At 51.6% G+C, this 20650-nt stretch overlaps 1 protein-coding gene across 1 annotated transcript; it reads left to right on the top strand.

Moving 5' to 3' along the window:
* The first annotated feature begins 796 nt into the window (after nt 1-796).
* On the top strand, nt 797-20009 carry MEDAG (mesenteric estrogen dependent adipogenesis). The gene is made up of 5 exons (XM_058276998.2): nt 797-1133; nt 11248-11357; nt 14457-14569; nt 14994-15279; nt 18944-20009. The coding sequence occupies exons 1-5, from the start codon at nt 859-861 to the stop codon at nt 19066-19068; spliced, it is 909 nt and encodes a 302-aa protein (XP_058132981.1). The 5' UTR covers nt 797-858; the 3' UTR covers nt 19069-20009.
* Nucleotides 20010-20650: the final 641 nt, after the last annotated feature.

Genomic DNA, 20650 nt, shown 5'->3' with positions numbered 1-20650 from the left:
GCCCTTCTAGGTGAGCCTTAACCAAAGCGCATGTTACTCTGATGCAACGTTTTACCCCTTACTCAAGCCAGCGGGCAACAGCGCGGGTTTATCAGTGATCAGCCTAGGCTGGGGTGGGTGGGCTTCGGCGTGGGAGCCCTCTGTGACCTCAAATTGTAAGAACACAACTTTCGTAGCTGTTCTCCCCGGGGTTGAGTGCATAGTGCATACTTGACCCCTAGACCCAAGACAACCAAAACATGACTCAAGTCAGCAATCGGGACTGGGGGTCAGTGGTTTGGCCACTGACTCCAACTTGGGGGGGTGGATATTGGGGGCAGGGAAGGTCAGAGTTCCCAGCTCCTGCTGCTGCCCGCTAACACTCCCTGGGCCCCTCGTGCGGGGAGCCGGGCGAGGAACGCGGCGCCTCCCTCGGGTCGGGGCGCAGATTCGGTGGCGTCGGGATCCGGTGGGTGCCGCGAGCCCTTCCGCCCGCCTCCCCGGCCCCCACCCCGCCGGGCCCCGGCACCCCTGGCGGACGCTCCCCGGGCGTGTCCGCGAGCAGGGGCGGAGGCCGGCGGCCGGGAGGGGGATGACTCAGGCTGGCGAGCGCGCCGCGGCTCCGGCCCACGCGAAGACGCCGCGAAGACGCCGCGCGGGGCCAGGCTCGTGCCCGAGGGCGCGGGGGATAAAGGGCCGCGCCGCCGCCTCTTCCTCCGCGGGTGCCCGCGGCGCTCCTCGAGGGCGGGCGGCAGCGGCGGGCACCGGGGGTCGCCAGGGCCCCTCGGGGAGCGCGGGGCGCGCGGCGGCGGCGGGGGGCTGGGCAGGGCGCCCGTGGGGGCTGGAGGGGCGCCCGGCGCGGGCCCCGACGGCAGGGCCATGGCGGTGGCGGCCTGCGCGCCCGCGCGGCCCAGCCTGGCCTCCATCTCGTCGGGGGAGCTGCGCAGCCTGTGGACGTGCGACTGCGAGCTGGCCCTGCTGCCCCTGGCGCAGCTGCTGCACCTGCAGCCGGCCGCCTTCCAGCTGCGCGGCGACCAGCTCTGGGTGGCCGGCCGCGGCGACGCGGGCCCCGCGCGCGGGGGCTTCAACGTCTTCGGCGACGGCCTGGTGCGCCTCGACGGGCAGCTCTACCGCCTCCGCAGCTACATCAAGAGGTGGGTGGCCCCGCCGCGGACCCCCGTCCGCTCCCCCCGCCGCCGGCAGCCCGGGCGGTCCTCGCTCCCCACGACCCCCGCCGGGCCCCCCTCCTCCGAGCCGCTTCCTTGGCTGAAGTCACCCCGAGGCTGCCTAGCGCTCCCCACCCTTCCCCCTGACATTTCGCAGCTGCAGCTTGCCGCTGCTTGGGAAGGCACCGCGGCTGGGCCGTGGGGGCGCCGGGGTGGGGAGCGCTAGGAGCTGGGTGCGCCCCCCACCCAAAGCGCACAACTGGAGGAGGAGGAATTTTCGCATTCTGGCTCCTTAACTGGGCCAGATGAGCTCAAGTGGAGGGCACACCCTGCAGGGGATGTTCGCAGGGAGATGTTCACACCCTGGCTCCAGATTTTGGGGCAGAATATGTGTGTGTGTGGGGGGGGGCGGGGGGAACGTGAGGTGTCCAGAATTCTGTGCACCCAACAGGAGGCAACCCAGCAGCTCAGAAGGTGTCGGAGGAGTTTTAACTTTAAAACTTAATTAAGTTGAATTTTAAGCACAAAAGTGTAAAATGACCCATCTTTGGCCTCTCTCTTGTGTTATTTTGTTTTTCAAAAATGAACCAATGCTGAGAAGGCACTGCCCTGAGCTATATGGGTTATGGAATGGGTAAATCAATTCTGGAAAAATGAGTGCCGTGAATGTCGCTTCCAGGATAGTGGCGCTGAGCTTTGGCCCAGCCTGGGGCCTTATTTGATGGCGGTTTCCGGGATGCTCAGCTGCACGGACTGGGGGTGGCCGGCTTTCCCTGAAGCCCTGCTGAGCACCACCCCCACGGGTGTGGTCCCCAGAGCGGGCTCCCGGGGCCCTGGGTAAAGGAGGTGACACCCCAGGCCTGGTTCTTCTCGGACCTCCTGCTTCCAGGAGGCACCTCGAGGAGCCACCAGTCTCTGGTGCTCGTGCTCGTGCCCTGCATGCGGGCATGGGCAAATGAAGTCTAGAGTCTGGTTCAGAGATGAGTAAGCTCTTCAGTTATGAGACCTAAGAAGGCCTTGCTGGGAAGCGGACTTGGCCCAGTGGATAGGGCGTCCGCCTACCACACGCCTACCACATGGGAGGTCCACGGTTCAAACCCCCGGCCTCCTTGACCCGTGTGGAGCTGGCCCATGCGCAGTGCTGATGTGCCACGCAGGGGTGTCCCCTGCCTAGGAGAGCCCCATGCACGAGGAGTGCGCCCCGTAAGGAGAGCCGCCCAGCGTGAAGGAAGGTTCAGCCTGCCCAGGAATGGCGCCGCCCACACGGAGAGCTGACACAACAAGATGACACAACAAAAAGAAACACAGATTCCCATGCCACTGACAACAACAGAAGCGGACAAAGAAGATGCAGCAAATAGACACAGAACAGACAACCGGGGTGGGGGTGGGGAAGGGGAGAGAAATAAATAAATAAATAAATCTTAACAAAAAAAAGAAGGCCTTGCTGCAGGAAAAGACAGCAGCACCCTAGGAGCCTGCACGTGGGCTGGAGCCAGGAGACAGGAGCAAACAAAATGAGAGGTTTAAAATGCCTTCTTCAAAGCTGCTGAGGGAAATTTTTTTAAAAATTGTTTTTCCAAGCAAAAGTAGTAAGAGCTTTCAGTGCCTGAAAAACCATTTTCCAGCAAGAATTTCTCCCTTTCTTAGTGAAATGGAAATGCCAGCCTGTAAGCAGGACCATGGGAGGAACTGAGGCAGAAATCGGATTTGCAAAACTTAAGACGACCATTATATTTGAGATCAGGGTGGGAAAAATAAAAATGTCCAGAGTTAACTGAAGCTGGAGGTTAGGTTCTTGACAGAATAAGCTTCCCCGATCTTAGCAAAAAGTGCTGCAAAATTTACAGTCTGGTCATTAGAAGTCTTGCTTTGAACACCTCCCATGCAAAGGAGAACTGAACAACCGCCGTCCCCTGGCCGTTTGGAGTCCAGTATAAACAGCTGGCCACAATGACCAGCTGGCACAGACCGAGGTGCAAACTAATCAACAAATAGGAGGCGCTCCCAGCGTGAGCACCGCGGGAGGGCTTTTGTATCCTGGGAAAGCGCGAGGCGCGGCTTGAGAATAGTTCGACTAATGGAAAGAACAGTCTTCTTCCTCTCGGGACCTAAGGTGACAGGAGAGTCGGCTTTTTAAACTGGGATGCAGTCCTGAAAGGTGACAGAGCCTGGTCGGAGTGGAGAGAGCCTTCTAGGAAGGGCTTGGGCAGCTGGGTCCCGGCAGGGGCAGAGTTTGCCTTCCTGGGTTAAGAAGCACGTGCAGCAGTCAGATGTGCCACATTTGTCCAGTTGTCTTTGACTTGGGCTTCCTCATTTTGAGACTCCTCTGTAGATCCCTCCCCGGAAGTGCAGGTGTACACCCACTCCTGCTGCCCCTGCAGGTGATGCAAGGGAGACTTAAATCCAGGTTAAGAATCCTTGCTCTGAAAAGTAAGTCGTTTTCTTTTTTATTTATTTATTTTTTGTACATTCCTCTCCTCTTCCCCGCCCCCCCAGTTGTCTACTCTCTGTGTCCATTTGCTGGCTGTGTTCTTCTGAGTCCCCTTCTATTCTTGTCAGCAGCCCGGGAATCTGCTTCTCTTTTTGTTGTGTCATCTTGCTGCGTCTGCTCTCTGTATGTGCGGCACCATTCCTGGGCAGGCTGACCTTTCTTTTGCGCTGGGTGGCTCTCCTTACGGGGCACATTCCTTGCACGTAGGGCTCCCCTATGTGGGGGACACCCCTGTGAGGCAGGGCATTCCTTGCACGCATCAGCACTGCGCGTGGGCCAGCTCCACACGGGTCAAGGAGGCCCGGGGTTTGAACCATGGACCTCCCATGTGGTAGGGGGACGCCCTATCCATTGAGCCAAGTCTGCTTCCCAAGTCGGTTTCTTATTTTCACTAATGTGTTTGGGGTGTGAGATAAGCCCAGCGTGTAAGAAGGATGTTTTTTCATGCCTCACAAGTATGTGCTGTAGGTCTCACAAGATCTTTTCTTGAGAAACCCTGAAACGATAAACACTCCTGCCCTGGCATTTGCGTGGCTCACACTCTCAGAGAGCAAGCAGGTGGCTTTGGTGGCTCAACTTGCTCGGCCTCAAGTTTTCTGACACTTGCATGTGTTTCTAAATCCATACCAGGTAAACCCCGGGAAGTCTAAGGTGGGGGGAGGACTTAGGGATGGCCCGAGGACTTGAAGACCATGGAAAGCCTGCTCTAAAAATAATTGTTCTACTCCGCAGAAGTTATGGCAAGGTCTTTATTGTGGGTTTTTTTTTTTCCTTTCCCCAAGCTCAGGAATTTCCACTCATGTTACAGACCAAGACTGGTCAGGACCCCAGGTGTATGTCCTGCTCCTACAGGGAGCTGGTCATTCAGTACTTCAAGTGCTTATTGAGTGCCCGGGGTGCTGCAAAGCATCTCACAGCTGTCGTCTCACAAAAGTCTGCACCCTCGCTGTTGCCCCAGTAACAATGAGAGAATCAGGACTCAGAGAGAGAAAATGATTTACCTAACTCGGATGCAGGTCAGCAGCAGAACCAGGACTTCCATGAAGCATTGTCTACCTGGCAAGCCGATGCCTTCAGCAAACTGCCTTTAACCTGAAAGAAGTCAGACTTGCCACAGGGAGCAGCAGCTTTCTCATCAATCCCCCGAATCTACAGAGGAATCATTGGAATTGCTTCAGCCAGTGCACAGCTTGTATAATCAGCCTAGAAGGGAAAGTCCAGTGGTTTCCAGGAGCACTAAAAGCAGGAGGCAACGTCCACCTGTCCTTATCCACCAGCTTTTAGGCGGTGGCAGCCACCCCCACCTCGAGGGCAACCGCCAGGGGCAGAGGGGGCGGGCGGTGGGGGCCGGGGCAAGGGTGCAGGGGACACTGTGCTGGGGCACAGGACAGACGTTCTTGCACGCTCTTGGGGCAGAGCCGGACCCAACTCAGGGCTGGAGCAAACAGACTTGTGTGGAGGGGAAGCCTCAGCTCCAGCCTGTGGCCACAGCTGCTGGGACTGTCTGGTGACCTCCCCCGCCCCCCGGGTGTCCAGAGCAGCTGGACTTGAGGCCAGGAGGCGGGACGCTGTTGCAGCTCCAGATGCACATCTGCACGTGCCCCATCCTGGAGACCGTGGTCCCTTTCCCGGACAGCGACCCCGGAACCGGGCCCTGAGCGTGGCCTTCGCCATCGTGCCTACGTCTTCGGGAAATCCAGTAGAGGGTATGTGTGGACAAATGTGAGCGCCAGGGCCAGGCGGCCGCGGTGCCAATCCCAGTCCTGCTCTTTACCTGCCAAGTGACCTTGAGGAATTGACTTAATCTCTGGGTGCCTCAGTTTCTTCAGTTGTAAAATGGAAATGATAGCATCAATCTTGTAGGGTTTATTCCAAATTAAATTTGCAAAGTCCTTAAAACCATCATTGGCACATATTGGAGACACAGCAGAAGTTGGCTGTTATTCTTAGTGAGCAGTACCCATGAATCAATTGTTTTAAACGCATTATTGTATTTACTCTTTTAGCAACCCCATGGGTACTTTTTGTTTCCAGATTTTACAGGTGATGAAAATGTATCTCAGAGAGTTTTAGAAACTTGCCTGAGGGAAGTGAATGTGGCTCAACGGATAGAGCGTCTGCCTACCATATGGAAGCTCCAGGGTTCAAACCCCGGGCCTCCTGACCTGTGAGGTAAACCTGGCCCATGCGCAGTGCTGCCGCATGCAAGGAGTGCCATGCCACGCAAGGGTGCCCCTGCGTAGGGGTGCCCCATGCACAAGGAGTGCACCCTGCAAGAGAGCCACCCCGTGTGAGAAAAGCGCAGCCGACCCAAGAGTAGTGCCGCACACACGGAGAGCTGACGCAACAAAAAGAGACACAGATTCCTGGTACTGCTGACAAGAATACAGGCAGACACAGAAGAACACAGCGAATGGACAAAGAGAGCAGATGATGGTGGGGGGTGGGGAGGAAGGGGAGAGAAATAAATAAAATATAAATCCTAAAAAACAAGAAACTTACCCAAGGTCACAGAGACAAATCCAACACAGACCTGATGATTCCAGAGCCGTGACTCATCGCTGCACTCTCGCTGGCCTGCCTTCCTCTGACTTCCTTGGACTTCCGGCCACAGTCCACCTGGTCTTACCAAATGCCTGCCATCTGCCTCTGGGCAGCCACCCGCAGTCCCAAGACACATCAAGTTGCGGCTCCTCCTGGGGTCCTGGCACCCCTTCTCATGCCCACCCTTTGGCCATGCATCTGTCCTAGCAGAACCACTTCTCTCCTTGTACCTGGATTAGCTCAAAAGGTGGTTCCCACTCCAGGCCCCTCTGCCACCTTGCCCATCTTCCTGAAATGACCAGGGCATCACCCAGTGGAGGCTGGGTGCACGAACAGGAGAACCGTGCACTCATCTGGCATTTAATGTCTGATGATTCACTGGTTTGTAAGCTTCCAACTGGCAGGGACCTTGTCTTCTTCCAGGGCTTCTCAGCTTTTAAATGAGCACTTGGGGACCTCAAAACCGGGGTGGGGCCTGAGATTCTGCATTCTTTCCAGCTCCCAGTGAAGCCAGTACTGTCGGTACCAGGATTCCACGTTGGGTAGGACGGCCTCATCCATGCATCATTTCTTCCTGCAATAGTTTACGTATCTGTCTCTCTCAATAGACTGTGTGCTTCTTAGAAGCAAGAGTCTTTCTTTTTATACGTCTTTGCATCCCTGGTGCCCACACACAGTCATGGCTGGGTGTCTGAGCTTGCCAGGGCTGCTGGCACAGACAGACAAACTGGTTGGCTTGTACAAAGGAGTTGATGGCCCTGCCATTTTGGAGGCTAGAAATGCAAAATCAGGGTGTCAGCAGGGCTGCGCCTTCTCTGGAGTCTGTAGGGTCCTGGTAGTGGCATGCTTTGATCTCTCCCTCAGTCACTGCCTCCGTCAGATGGTTGTCCCTTGCCCTCTGTGTCCAGATTTCCTCTCTTGACAACTCCAGTGGTACTGGCTGAAGGTACCCTGGTTCACCTTCTCCGAAAGGATTGCGAAGGGTCCCGTTTGCAAGAAAGTTCACGTCCATAGCCCTGGGGCGAGGATTGGAGCGCATCTCAGTGGGGATGTGATTCGATCCATAACACGTGGCAGATGTTTACTGCGTGAATCGATGAATCATTCTCTGCCCCACCACAGAGTTTAGTACCCCATGGGCCTCGGGAGCTGCTGGAGGAATGCACGTGTGCACCCTTGAGCTGAGCCCAGACGATAGCCTGGAGGTCCGAACAATTTGCCTAATTTCGCTCAAGAAGAAGGAGGGGAGGCAGTGAAGGAGAAGGAAGCATCTGAGAGTTTAGAGCGTGGTTCTGCACACGGCTGGCACGTTAACACTGCAGACCCAGAGCAGGTCTGTCCTGCCTGCTCCCACGGGAACCCATCCCTGGAAACTTTGCTGAGTGTTGCAGCAGGGGATTAGGAGCGCTACCAAGCACAGCTGGTAAATTAGGACATGAATTAGAGCTTCTTATTTCAAGTCTCTGTTTTGCACTGTCTCACCCTGGCTTCCCATCTCTGGATTGAAACCAAGCTTTAGACAATTTCGTTCTCAAAACATTTGGGGGCCAGGTAAAAGCAATGAAGAAATGAGAGCTTGAGGGAACGATCCTAAACTGTTTGCTTTTTGTCCCTGATGATAAGTTCAGCAAATATAATAAATATTCCATACACTGAAGCAATATTTGCATTAGTAATGCAGAAATATTCATGAGGAAAGATGAAATCACTAGTCTCTCATGTCGTCTAGTGATGTTCGCCTTAAAATAAAACCAGTGATTAAGTGTCAGGCACTTAAATACCTGCGAGACTTGCTTCCTAGATCCTCTGATCCTTGTGGATTAGTGATTTATAGTTCCAGCTTTTAGAACAGTGAGTTTCAAAGGAGTGCTCACATTTATTCCTTTCCCTGGAGTGGGGAGTGTTTGGCAGTTGGACCCTGACTGGGAGTCTGGGAGCAGGTGCAATGAAGAGGGCTTCTTTTTTTTGACCTGGCCGTGGCTTAGGGGTAGATTAAACAGGGGTCTCGCACTGTGTGCTGCTGCCAGGGCGCTCTTGGAAGCAGGCTATGCACATGACAACTGGCACATTCTGTGACGTTGTTGACAGTCCCGGGAACATCCTAAATGCATCTTCTGAATCGCCAAAAGAAGGCTGAGTGGCATTGAGACGAGTTTCATTATGCAGGGCATTTCGCTAAATCCAGACTCCAGCGTGGAAGATTCCTGAAGCGGTTGTACGTGGAACTCAGGCTGTGCCTTTCCAGAGCAGCTCTCTCCCTCAACCCTCCATTCTCGGGCCAAGCCAAGTAACAGCTCTTGGTGCCCTCTCACAAAACTCTGGGGAACACCAAGTATTTTCCCAACCCGGGAGCATGTCTAAGTTGACAGTTTTAAAATCTGTGGTTTCACAGGGACAAAATCAACACCTCCAAACAGATGTAAATCGATTCTGCAGGCAGAGGGAATGACTGTTTATTTGTGTCATCCAAAAGCAATGAATACTAGAGAAGGGCGGACTGCGGGGACTGAGGGGATGGAGGAATCACCCTGAGGGCTAAAACGTGGGGAGCATCCCCCAGGTGATGGGAGAACGTGCCAACCTGCCTCGGTACCTGCTCCCCACCCAGCATCACACCTCTTTCTTTTAGGTGTTTGCTCCAATCAGACTGGCCCTTTTTCTCCCCCGCTACAGGGGGTCCTCGTCTACCTTTGTCCCTCCGCATCATCCCCTGGCTCCCAACACCAGTGTGGACCTGCCCTCGCCGCCTCTGCCCGCTGCCTTCCCGGGCCTCTCTTGCCTGTCCCGGCTGTTGGCAAGAGGGGACGGGAGAGCTCAGGGGGGCCCCTGTGCTGCCACCTTCCCACCCTCACCGCCCTCCCCACCCCTTCCTGGGTCCTCAGCTCCCCAGGTGTGGGAAGGCCCATGTGGAAGCCACCAGGTGCCGGCGCACAGTAGGTGCTTAAGGAAGCTTTGTTGAATGGATAGAGGGCGGGCCCCAGCAAATCGTGGGTACTTCCCTTTTCCTTCCTTCCCGTTTGCTTCCTTTCTCCAGTACCTTTGGTGGCTGGTCAACTGGGACCAAGGAGGAAGGCCAGGAAAACTGTCCTTGCTGAAAAGGAAGGCAAGTGCCGCCACCCGACACACACACACTCCATGCCCCGGGCAGGGCAGAAGGAGCACTGCAAGCACCCATGCCCTCCCGCGCTCCCCGTGGCTCCTGCAGCCCCCGCCCCGCCCGCAGTCCCACTCTGCACCCTCCTCCTTCCTTCTCTAGCCCTGCCCCTGCCCCTCGAGAGCACCCCTTCCCGCCCTTTCCTTCTCCGGGGCTCTCGAGGCTGCACCCCAGGACCCGTCAAGCCACCTGGGGGTGCAGAGGGGGTGGGAGGGGAGTCTCCTTTGAGAGCCTGGTGAGATGGAGGCTCCATGGGGGCCGGGTCTTAAGAGCCCTCACAGCCAGGCCTGAGGGAAGCAGATGTGACTCAACCGATAGAGCGTCCGCCTACCATGCGGAGGGTCCAGGGTTCAAACCCAGGGCCTCCTGCCCCATGCGGTAAACTGGCCCATGCGCAGTGCTGATGCACACAAGGAGTGCCCTGTCACGCAGGGGTGTCCCCCACGTAGGGAAGCCCCACACGCAAGGAGTGCACCCCATAAGGAGAGCCACCCAGCGCGAAAGAAAGTGCAGCCTGCCCAGGAATGGCGCCGCACACCAGGAGAGCTGATGCAGCAAGATGACACAACAAAAGGAAACACAGTTTCCCAATGCAGCCTGATAATACAAGCAGACACAGAAGAACACACAGCAAATGGAGCAGACAACCGGGGGGAAGAGGGGGAAGGGGAGAGAAATAAATAAAATAAATCTTTAAAAAAACAAAACAAAACCAGGCCTGATGAGCCCAGAAGATAATGGCACTGACTTCTCAGCAGCCAAGCTGGGCCCTCCTGCTTGGGGGCAGACGTCTTCTGTGTGCTCCTGCCCCATCTCTGGTGGCTCACGGTGTGCGCCCCGGCTCCCTGCCGCAGCCCACCCGCCAAGGCTGCAGTTCTCCTGGCGGGCGCTGGAAAGCCGGGCCCCTGCCAGGCTGTAAGAAGCAAATCCGCCACGGCAGAGCAAGGGCCGGTGCTGCCCGCGTGCCCGCCCGGCCCCGCTGCTGCTCCTGGCTGGGTCTCAGTGGGGCAGCGGCCCCGGGGTGGAGGGGCCGGGGCAGGCCACCTCCCCACGGGGGCCCCAGACGGTCTGCCCCTGGCGTCCGGGTTCGGATTTGGCTAGAAAATGAGCTGTGTCCTGGAAGGAAGCAGATTTGTCCCTGGACCTGCCTTCTGATCAGTGATGTGGGTCAAGATGGAGAAAGGCCGCTTGGACAATGTGAAGGGCGGAGGGAGAAAGCCGAGACGCGGCAGGGAGAGTCAGGGCTCAGAGATCGCCCGGGCTGGGATGACATGTGACAGCCGAGGAGGCACGTGGCACGGGGCTGTCGGTCAAAGGCCAAGGCTTGATTCGTTTATTTTTTTCCAGGGCACGGGCTTAGGCTCCGGGGACGTGTGACTTAGTAGGAGATCCTGTGAATGTCGGTTGCTTCTGTTGTCAGTGGAGGGGCTGGGTTGTCTTGGGATTGGGAGGGGAAGGCGGGAGAAGATGGACAGGAGAAATGTTCATTATATAACGTTGACTCACGCCTTATATAAGAGGTCTCCGCCGGAGAGGAGCCAGCTCATTCCGCTAATCGAGTGGGTGTAATTCATTCTCACCAGGACCTGGAGCTCCTACAGCTTCCAAGGACCGTTTCCTGCCTCCAGAGAGGGCCGAGCCCGGGCCCGCCCTGGGAGAGGCTGCCCGTGGCGGCCAAGCTTCGCCCCAAGTCCCCCAAAGACCAGCGGCCGTGTGGGACTTGCAGGCTGCTCCGTCAATGCAGATGTGGGAGGGAGATGTATGTGGTACGAAGCACGGCAGCCTCCACGTCACACCGCGTTTTGGGGGGCTCTTCTCAAAGGGCCCGTGGCTGCAGCAGGCACCCGTCCAGTCCACCCACTCCCTGATTCAGCTGGGAGTGCAATTTCATTTGCCGTGCTCTTTCGTAGGTACGTGGAACTGACCAGCTACTGCGATTATAAAGACTACCGGGAGACGATTTTGAGCAAACCGATGCTCTTCTTTATTAACGTACAGACCACAGAAGACACTGCAAAAGGTAGGCGTGTACCTACTTTCCATTCAGTTCTGCTTGGCCAGCCCACTGCAGCCTGCCGCTGAGGTGCAAGTGGAGCGGGGAGAAGGCAGGGTGGGAGTCAGCTGGTGGCGGACCAGCAGCCGGGAGCCTGGTGGGTGTCAGCTGGTGCAGGCCGGCAGCAGGGAGCCTGGTGGGCGACCCCGTCTGAAGCTCACCCGGAGCTGCAGAACCCACCCGTGAGTGGTCCTGGACAGAAGCCACCTGTCTCTGCATTGCCTTTGTACGTCCATCCATCTGGGCAGGAAGTGGACTGGCATTTCGAACCTGCGGGGGTGGCAGAAATGACTGGAGTGATAGGATGGAACACGTGAGAATGGCGCCTGCCTGTCCAACGCTGACCACGCGTAAGGCATGTTCTGAGAGAAGGCGTGGGTTTACAGAACCATCGTGCGTCAAGTGCAGGCTTCCTTTCCCCACCCTGTTATTAACGCCTTGTACTGTGACCGAACACTTGTCCTGTGAGGCATGTTTCAATGTCATGACTTTGCACAACAGCCCCGTCAAGCTTCTTATCCAAATGGGCGTGTTTGAGAGCAAATTAGATGCTGGGATGGAGGCCTAAGGACCGACCTGGGCAAAACACCGATGCTCCCGCCACCGCTGCTGGGAGACTTCTACAGGGAAGGACGTGGAGATAAAGAAAACAGCAACTGGGGATGCTTTTATGTTTCATGCTGTGACATTAGCACTTCATTTTAAATGCTTTTCTTATTGCTTCTTCTAAGAAATCAGATCAGCTGGTCGCAGCCATGTTAACTAAAATCCCCAAATGAAAGTGCCTCCGTTTTCCTTCTTCCTTGTTAGCATAATATTCAATGATAGAGGTTGACTTTCTTAAACTTACTTCTAAATAACATTCTTAAAATGAGTTCACGGTAATAAGAAGTGACCTCCAGGTTCCCTCGAACATTCGTAGCAGGCTCGTTCCATGATTCGACATCAGAATGCTGCCTCGGCAGGAGGGGCAGGGGCTGGAACGTGCAGCCACAGCCACCATGCTCATTAGAACGTCTGAGCCTGGTCGGCTTGATGACCAGAAAGCCAGATGGTTCTCTAGGAATGTAATTCACACATGTGTCAAGTACACCCCCCAACCTCATTCTTCAGGAGGAAACTAGAGAAAAAATAAGAGGCCTCTCCATTTGTATCATTTTAATGCAAGTACTGGAAGTGGTATATGGAGGTATCTGTGGATGGTCTACCAAAGGTATGCAATTGTGTGACAACTGTTATTAAAGGAAACCGAGGACTGGTTAATGGTGGGAAAAGCCATAAAATCTCAAAGATTTGTGAGAATAAATATACGACTAGAACCTGTCCTTGGTGCACATGGCACCCCTAGAGCTGGGCAGCACGTGTCTACCCAGCAGGCACAGAACTGAGCATGGCTAAGGAGCCTGAAGGTCTTGGTTTGGTTTGTGTGAAGGTTCATCCAAGGTATTAAGCAGCTCACTTGCTTTATTTGTTTATCTCTGGCTTTGAAGAGGATAGAAGGTACTTACAGCTAAAGTGCCCAGGAAAAAAATAATTGGGGAGAAAGGAAAACATGGGTAGGAAAGAGAAGTTGGGGGAGGCTAGCGCGAAGGTTCGTTAGAGATGCCATCCTCGCAGATGAAGGTTCTCAGGAAAGAACCCTGAAGGTTCTCAGGAGCACCTCACGACCATCCGTGGCCTTTATGGAGGGGCAGGGACCTAAGTGTCTCCCTAGAAAAAGTGCCTGAGTACTTCATGCCACGGAGGCTGGAAAGGTTACGAGGTGGCTGGTTGATAATGTTTTACACCTAATGAATAAACCAACCTTCGCTTACCTTTGACAGTGTAGAATTGGATGTAAGGAAGGAAGGGAGGGTGGGAGGAAGAAGCCGTCTGCCAGGACAGAAAGACAGTGACATGGTATTTTTTCAGTTGTGGGAGGCACTGTGTCCCACTGGGATTTTGTTGGGGTGGGGCGAGGAGGAGAAGGAATCTCAAATTGCCAGGATTCTCAGAACCCCTGCGTCTTGGCGTGTGAAACCCTTTCCCCCAGGACTGGCTTGTGAATTTAAGCGAGATGATATTTTGGGCAGCGTCTTATAAAGCTGTTGACTTTGGAAGTCAGGCAGCTTGGGGCCAGCCTGAGAGAGGATTTGAGATTTTCCCAGGAGGTTAGAAAAGACAGGCTTCCCAGAGGAGGTGGGGGCCGAGCAGCTGCAGGGATGTATTTTTTATTGTTTTTGTTTCGCTTTGCTTTCCGTGGGGATATTCTATAGTGTGTCTCCAGCCTTGCGGATGGATAGGGGCCAGGACTGGAGCCACCAGTCCCCTGGGAGTGTGGGAACAGCAGTCGCTGAGCCGTATGATCAAAAGAGCTCAGGTTCCCTTCGGCATCCTGGTGGCTCCAGATCTCCTAAGAATCCTGCTGCCAAAGTAGAGCTTTTCAAGGGAAAAGAACACCCTAATTTTTCAGTAGGTGCATAGGAAGGTTCTCCATGGCAGTGCTGAGACTCGTTTCCTGGCTCTTGTGGGCATGGGGAGAACATGGCCCCTCCGTGCAGCTCCCAGAGTTCGGGCTCCCTGGCTGGGGTGGGAGAGAGGGGGCCCACGCAGCTGAAGAGAGGCCAGGGCTCCAGGGGTGGGGGTGCGGGGAAGACACAGGGATTGCATCCTTCCCTGGACCTGGCTGGTTCCGAGGAAATGTCAGGGTCGTTCAAATATCCAGCGACACGACAACCAGCCGTGGAGACTCTTCCTTTTAGCTCCCGCGCTGGATGTGTGCGCCGGAGGCTTAGTTCTCCTCTGTGATCGTGAGAGGGTGGCATGTTTAATTTCTGAGAGCAGCCTTGGAAGTGCTGATTTTCTAGCCTGCTTTGACAGGAGCCTCCTTCCAACCTGCAAAATTCTCAGAAGTGGGATTTCTAGAAATACAGTTAGGCTTTGCAGCAAGGGTTTGAAGGAAGGGTGAGGGAGGAATGAAATGAATAAAACTTCTAAATGCAGTGGGAATTGCTGCTTCATCAAGTACTAACAAGCATGCCACGTCACGAGCATGCTCCTTTTTGACCTCTGCATCTTAATTTCCAGAAAAGACATATGCATTTCTTGTGAACACAAGGCACCCCAAGATAAGAAGACAGCTAGAACAAGGGATGGATACGGTCATTTCCTCGGTGATTGGAGAGAGCTACCGGCTTCAGGTGAGCCTCTCTGAACCCAGGTCTGCTAGGATTCTGCATGAGATGCCAGGTCCCAGCCTGAGAACCTGCACTTGGCTCTGCAGGCACGTAGGTTCACCATTGCCTCATTACTGCCGCCAGACAAATGGGCTCAGTTCCTGCTTACTTATTAGACATGGTGTCATTGTAATGAAAACAATTGTACTTTTGACCAAGCAATCCACACTCTTTAGATGGAATGTGATGCAACATGTAGTTTTGTTTGAAAAACTAAAAGCAACAGTTTAAAGTTTAAAGAAAGGTTAAAGAAAACCCAAAACTAACAAAATGAAAGAGAAATAAGGGGTAGGAATGATGTTTTGGCCGTTTGGCCATTTGTTAATTTTATGATATAAACATTATAGTTGTGTCCATGATGTTAATTAAACGTTTCTTTCTCTTGCAGTTTGATTTTCAAGAGGTAGTCAAGAATTTTTTCCCACCAGGAAATGAAGTGGTTAATGGAGAAAATTTGAGTTTCGCGTATGAATTCAAAGCTGACGCTCTGTTTGATTTCTTCTATTGGTTTGGGCTCAGCAATTCCACCGTCAAAGTGAATGGAAAAGTTCTGAATTTGTCAAGCACAAGTCCAGAAAAGAAGGAGACAATTAAATCATTTCTGGAAAAAATGAGTGAACCTTTAATAAGAAGGAGCAGTTTCTCTGACCGAAAGTTCAGTGTAACTTCCAGAGGTACGTTAAACAATTCTCAAGTAACAGGGTAGAATAATGTAATGGGAGGTGAGAGTCAAGTAACTGAAAAGGCAAGGCGTGTTGATGAAGGGGAAATAAAACATCACATAACTATGAAATCAAAAGTGGGAAATGTTTACTACCAAAAAGGAAAATCGAGTGACTTTTCCTTTTTGGCTGCTTTAAGTTTTTGGACGTTAGCGGCACAGCCAGAAAATAATTCTTAAATGATGATTAATTTAAACACAACTCCTTAATGAAATAGTAACACTGATTTTCATGTCGTTAAAGAGTGCTGCTTTCCTGATGTCCATATTCTAAGCAGCAGAATATTAGCTAAAATTACCAATGGTTAGGCCCTTTCAATCAAGATAGGTTATTGTCTTTAACAATATTTGGAAGGGCTTTTCGGATCATGTAAGACCACAAAAGAACAGTTTGGGAATGTGTCCTGTCGCCAACTCTAAATTGTATCTGGTGGGATCCTGATTTGCATATCCAGTGCCTACTCACGGAGTAGGTGCGAGACTTTTTAGCCTGGTGTGGCCGCGGCAGATGATCTCCATTAAGTCTTGTCTGCGTTTGTCTTCTGCTGAGCCTTCTCGCTGCCGCATGCTGGTGTGGGTGGAAAGCAACTTCTTTGAATCAGGATTCTTGTTGCTAATTGCAAAGAGGTCACCAGTCTCTATGAACCTGCCATTTTCTCAACATTCACATGTAAAATACGGAGTACTAATTATGTCTATTTAAAGACCGTTGATTTCTTCTCACATTCGCAGTGAAAATGTTTTACTTCTAGCTCTTTCCTCTCCTGGAAGTTCTCGCGCCGCTCCCTCTCCCCTGCTCTGGTTCTGCGTGTTCTTTTAGCTTTGTCTGGGTGCCTCTCACAAAGATGCCCTCGTATTCTGCTCCACTGCAGCCACGCGGCCCTGGAAGGTGGGTTGTATCAGTCAGCGTTCTCCAGAGAAGCAGAATCAGTTGGATCTATGCATATGCATGTGTATAAAGAGATTTAGCATAAAGAATTGGCACATGCAGTCGTGGGAGCTCCCAAGTCTGAATTCTGATGGGCAGGTCAGGGGCTGGGAATTCTGGTAAGAGTGACATTGAAGGCATGAGTGATTCCTTAGGCTGGAAACTTGCGCAGGCTTGGAGGGTGGGTCTTGAGGGTGATTTCCTTCTGCTCCCGTGAACCCCCAGCTCTTGCTCTTTTTTCTTTTTTAAAAAATATTTTTTAATAAAATTTTATTGACGTATACCTTTCATAGATGTGGATAAGCAAAAGTGCATAGTTAAAGTTGTGAGCTTGCGAAACAAACGTGTATCATCATACAGGGCTCCCATACATCACCCCACCACCAGCACCTTGCAGTATGGTGAAACTTGCTAAAAACTTTGAAATAGCATCGTCAAAATATTATTATTAACTGTAGCCAAAATCTTATATTTCACGCATTTTCCCCCAAGCCACCCAATTATTAACACCCTGTATTAGTATTATACATTTGTTATAGTTCATGAGAGAATGTTCTCATATTTGTCCTGTTAACCACAGTCTTCTGCCACTGGATTCCGTATGTGTTATAAAGCCTCCTCTTTTGTACAGGCCACTCCAAGTGTACACTCAGTGGCTCTCATTTTCATCACAGAGTTGTGCTGTCATGCGTCAGTCCATTTTTAGAACATTTTCATTACACTTAAAAGAAAAATCCCATACCCCCTTGTCCCCGCGTCATGGTTATTTCCTAGAATTGATAGATCTTCTTTGCCGTTCCTGCAAAAATATTAGGATATTACTGTTAACTGTCAACCATAGGTTACATTAGTTGAAATTTTCCCATGTATCAACATATTCTTAACTTTGTAAAAGAACATTCTTATATCTATACTATTAACCACAATCTTCATCCACCACTGAAATCAATGTTATACATACACTAGATTATTCTCTAATTTCCTTCTAATGGACATTTTACATATCATAAATGTCAGACAGGTCTACCCTTTCAATCACAATCTCATTTATAAATCATCAGTGTTGGTTACACTCACTTTAATGTGTTACCATCAACTTTATTCATTTCCACACTTTTACAATTAACCTTATTAAAAATTCTATGTACATTGAACATCAGCTCCCATTCTCAACATGCCTTCTATTTCCTAGTAAACTCTATACTGTAGAGCTTACCTCTCTGTTAATTTACTTATCCTATTTACTTCATATTAGTGAGACCGTACAATATTCATCCCTTTATGTCTGGCTTATTTCATTCAACATAATATCCTCAAGGTTCATCCATGTTGCCATTGGCGTTCTGATTTCATTTATTCTTATGAGTGAATAGTATCCCATCTATGTATACACCACAGTTTGTTTATCCATTCTTCGGCTGGTGGACACTTGGGCTGTTTCCACATTTTAGAAATTGCCAGTCATGCTGCTGTGAACATCAGTGTGCAAATGTCAGTTCACGTCCTGCTTTCTATTTTTCTGAATATAATCCTAGTGGCAGGAGTGTTGGATCAGCTGGCAGTTCTATATTCAGCTGCTTGATGTACCACCAAACTGTCTTCCATGGAGGCTGCACCATTCCACATTCCCCGAAAGAGCGGAGTGTTCCTATTTCACCACAGCCTCTCCAGCACGTGTAGCTTTCTGGGTTTTTTTGTTGTTGTTGTTGATGGCCATTGTGGACACAGCCTGAGGAATCCCAGAGCTGCAGGGTCTCCTCCATGGGACCGGCAGGAAAGAAGCCTCTGTCTTCCCTCCTCTCGCCCCACCTGATTGGATGAGACCCACCATATTGGAGGGTCATCACCTTCGCTTAAAGTCAGCTGGTGTTGAGGGTGGATGCTGATCCCTGTACCCAGTACCTCCGCAGCAACATCTAGGCCAGCGCTTGCCAAGCAGCTGGATACCATGGCCTAGCGATGGCAACACATGAATGAACTGTCCCACAGATTATGCTCTTTGGAGGGAAGTTAACCCCTTCCATTGCAGCAGGCCGGGTGCTTTCTGGGATGCCCACTGGCCACAGCAGCCTGGGTGGGGTTTGGCTGTCACACCATCCCTTACTAACTTGGACGTAGAGGTGCCCAGGAGTCCACCTCCACCTCTGCGACCCCGAGGCCCAGGTGAAGTTGGGTAGTGCTTCCTTGAAAGCTGACTCTGAGCTGGCCCTGGGGCCCCGCCAGCTCTGGAGCAGTGGGATGGACCCCTTCCAGGCTGGCCGGAGCCGTTCTTAAGCATCCCAGATGCCTCTGCTGGTGCACTCCCCGCTGGGTGAAAGCCCTGGGGCCGAAAGACCATTGACTCAGCACCCAGTGAATCAGGAAGCCTCACCCCATCCCTTTCTCCTGAACCCACGTCTGTCCTGGACACCTGGTCCCCAAACGTGGGCCTTGTGGGGCATGGCGTGAGAAAGAGTACGTCAACTCCCTGCAAAGGCACTCCAGCGCGTGGCAAAGCAAGTGACGGTCCCCATCCCAAAACTTAGTGATCCGTACAGGGAAACAAAAAGCCACCCATTTCTGTTCAACTTTTTAAGTTTTTCTGAGGAAGTCAGGACCGTGAATGACTAAATGATGTTTTATGAGTTCTAAAGGTCTCTTTCCCCCAATGATGCTAATAAACACATGCCTTGCTTACTGTGTTTTTTAGGTTCACTCGATGACGTTTTCAACTGCAGACTGTCACCCAGGTCATCTCTGACGGAGCCCCTTTTGGCAGAATTATCGTTTCCAAGTGTTTTGGAATGTGAAGAGACACCCAACCCATTTGTCTGACTGGAGTTAGCGTCCTAGCAGTTACTCCTGGGCTGAAGGCTGAAGGCCTGAGGCTGCGGGAGGAGACGGGAGGCAGGCCCCCCCCCAGCACTTGTCAACCCCTCCCTGTCCCCCCCATTTCTTCCTTCTCCTGGCAGGCCCAGAGCTTCCCACGACGCAGGGATTGCTCCCAGGGCCTGGGACCTCTTGTTCTTTCAATGTTTCTCCAAAGAGGCAGAGGAGCCGCAGAGTCCTGCCACCCTTAGCAGTTTACTTAGCATCTTGGGGATGCTCCTTGCAGCCTCTGTGCGAGTGGTCTGACTTGAACGTGGACCGTGAGGCTTCCCAGATCAGGGTTTGGCCCCTACTTGAGGCATTCTTGCCAGAACCCAATCCCAGCAAGCAGTACTGTTCCCTATGAAAGCCTTATGGAAAGCCTCCAGGGTAAGGTTCACTGGTGGATGGCCAGGTGGGTAGGGTGCCAGCCCTGCCACCCCCTGCCTTCAAGCTGAGCCCCCTTGGCTTTCCTCTTACAAAGTGACCCATGTGGAATGAGGCTGGGTGCCAGGACACCAACAGTGATGGGGAAGGACAGTGTGTCCGGCAGTGTCCTTAAGAAAGCACATCGTGTTGGGTATTTCAAACAAGCCTTACACTAAAAGCAAAAGAGAAGAAAATTATAACATTATCATAAGACATTGTTACTTCAACACCCTTTCATCTCATAGCCATAATGAATTTTTTCAAAAGAAACAAATGTCCTATCTACATATGAAAACTTGCATGAATGAATCCCTACATAGGCTTATAATGAGAAAAAATCAAGGGTCCAGAGTATAATTTTTCTATCTTTTTAAAAAAATTATTCCAGTATTATACATTTTGATAACATGACTGATTGTCCTTTCATTTGTAATTGAAATGTTATGTACTGCTTTGTGCAATTAAAACTCTTCTCATTATTCAATGTTGAATTGATTAAATTTGCAACCAAGTGTGTGTGGCTCTTTCCAATGTGGCTCGTAGCTAGCATATTTGCCTTGTAACTTAATAAATATTAACACAGTAGGGGTTGTAGTTTCCACATGCTATTTCCCAAGAAGAACCTTTTGAAGAACAGGGGTAGGCCATATTTGAAGAAAAGCAAAATTTGATTCTGTCTTTTCAGAGAAGAAAAGGTGAATGATGATAGTTGAAGAAGGTAACCATTTGTTGTTAAAGTCAATAAAAATCGAAGAGTATTAATGATAAAATAAGTTTTAGACCATTGCAAACAAACCTTAGGTGGATATCAAGTATCAAATATTTTCTAAGGGAGATAGAAACTCTGTTCACACAAACTCACCCAGAAGGTATTTTTTGTGAAGTATCAGCATTGAAAAAAGCTGTCGGCAATCACCCAGGAATGGACTGAAGGCCTGGAAGTTTCTTTTACCACTGAAAACCATTTGTCAGGTCAACTCTCCAGACTAAATGCATTCACTTTTAATGTCCATTCAGCAAAGCTTAATTGACTGCCCAGAAGGAAGTACCACTGTGCTAATTATCGACTAATAGCAAATAGCGCAAGACATGATGTTGGGTAATCTTTAAAATTGATGAA

This window comes from Dasypus novemcinctus, chromosome 15, assembly GCF_030445035.2.
Source record: "Dasypus novemcinctus isolate mDasNov1 chromosome 15, mDasNov1.1.hap2, whole genome shotgun sequence".
NCBI lineage: Eukaryota > Metazoa > Chordata > Mammalia > Cingulata > Dasypodidae > Dasypus > Dasypus novemcinctus.
The sequence above is the reverse complement of the archived record's forward strand: the minus strand, read 5'-3'. Positions and strand labels throughout refer to the sequence as shown.

Bases quoted from the DNA above. Each gene is read 5' to 3' on its own strand.
- MEDAG (XM_058276998.2), top strand. From the start codon at position 859: ATGGCGGTGGCGGCCTGCGCGCCCGCGCGGCCCAGCCTGGCCTCCATC. The intron at 1,134-11,247 runs GTGGGTGGCCCC...GCTCTTTCGTAG, and splicing joins CTCCGCAGCTACATCAAGAG to GTACGTGGAACTGACCAGCT. The intron at 11,358-14,456 runs GTAGGCGTGTAC...CTTAATTTCCAG, and splicing joins CACAGAAGACACTGCAAAAG to AAAAGACATATGCATTTCTT.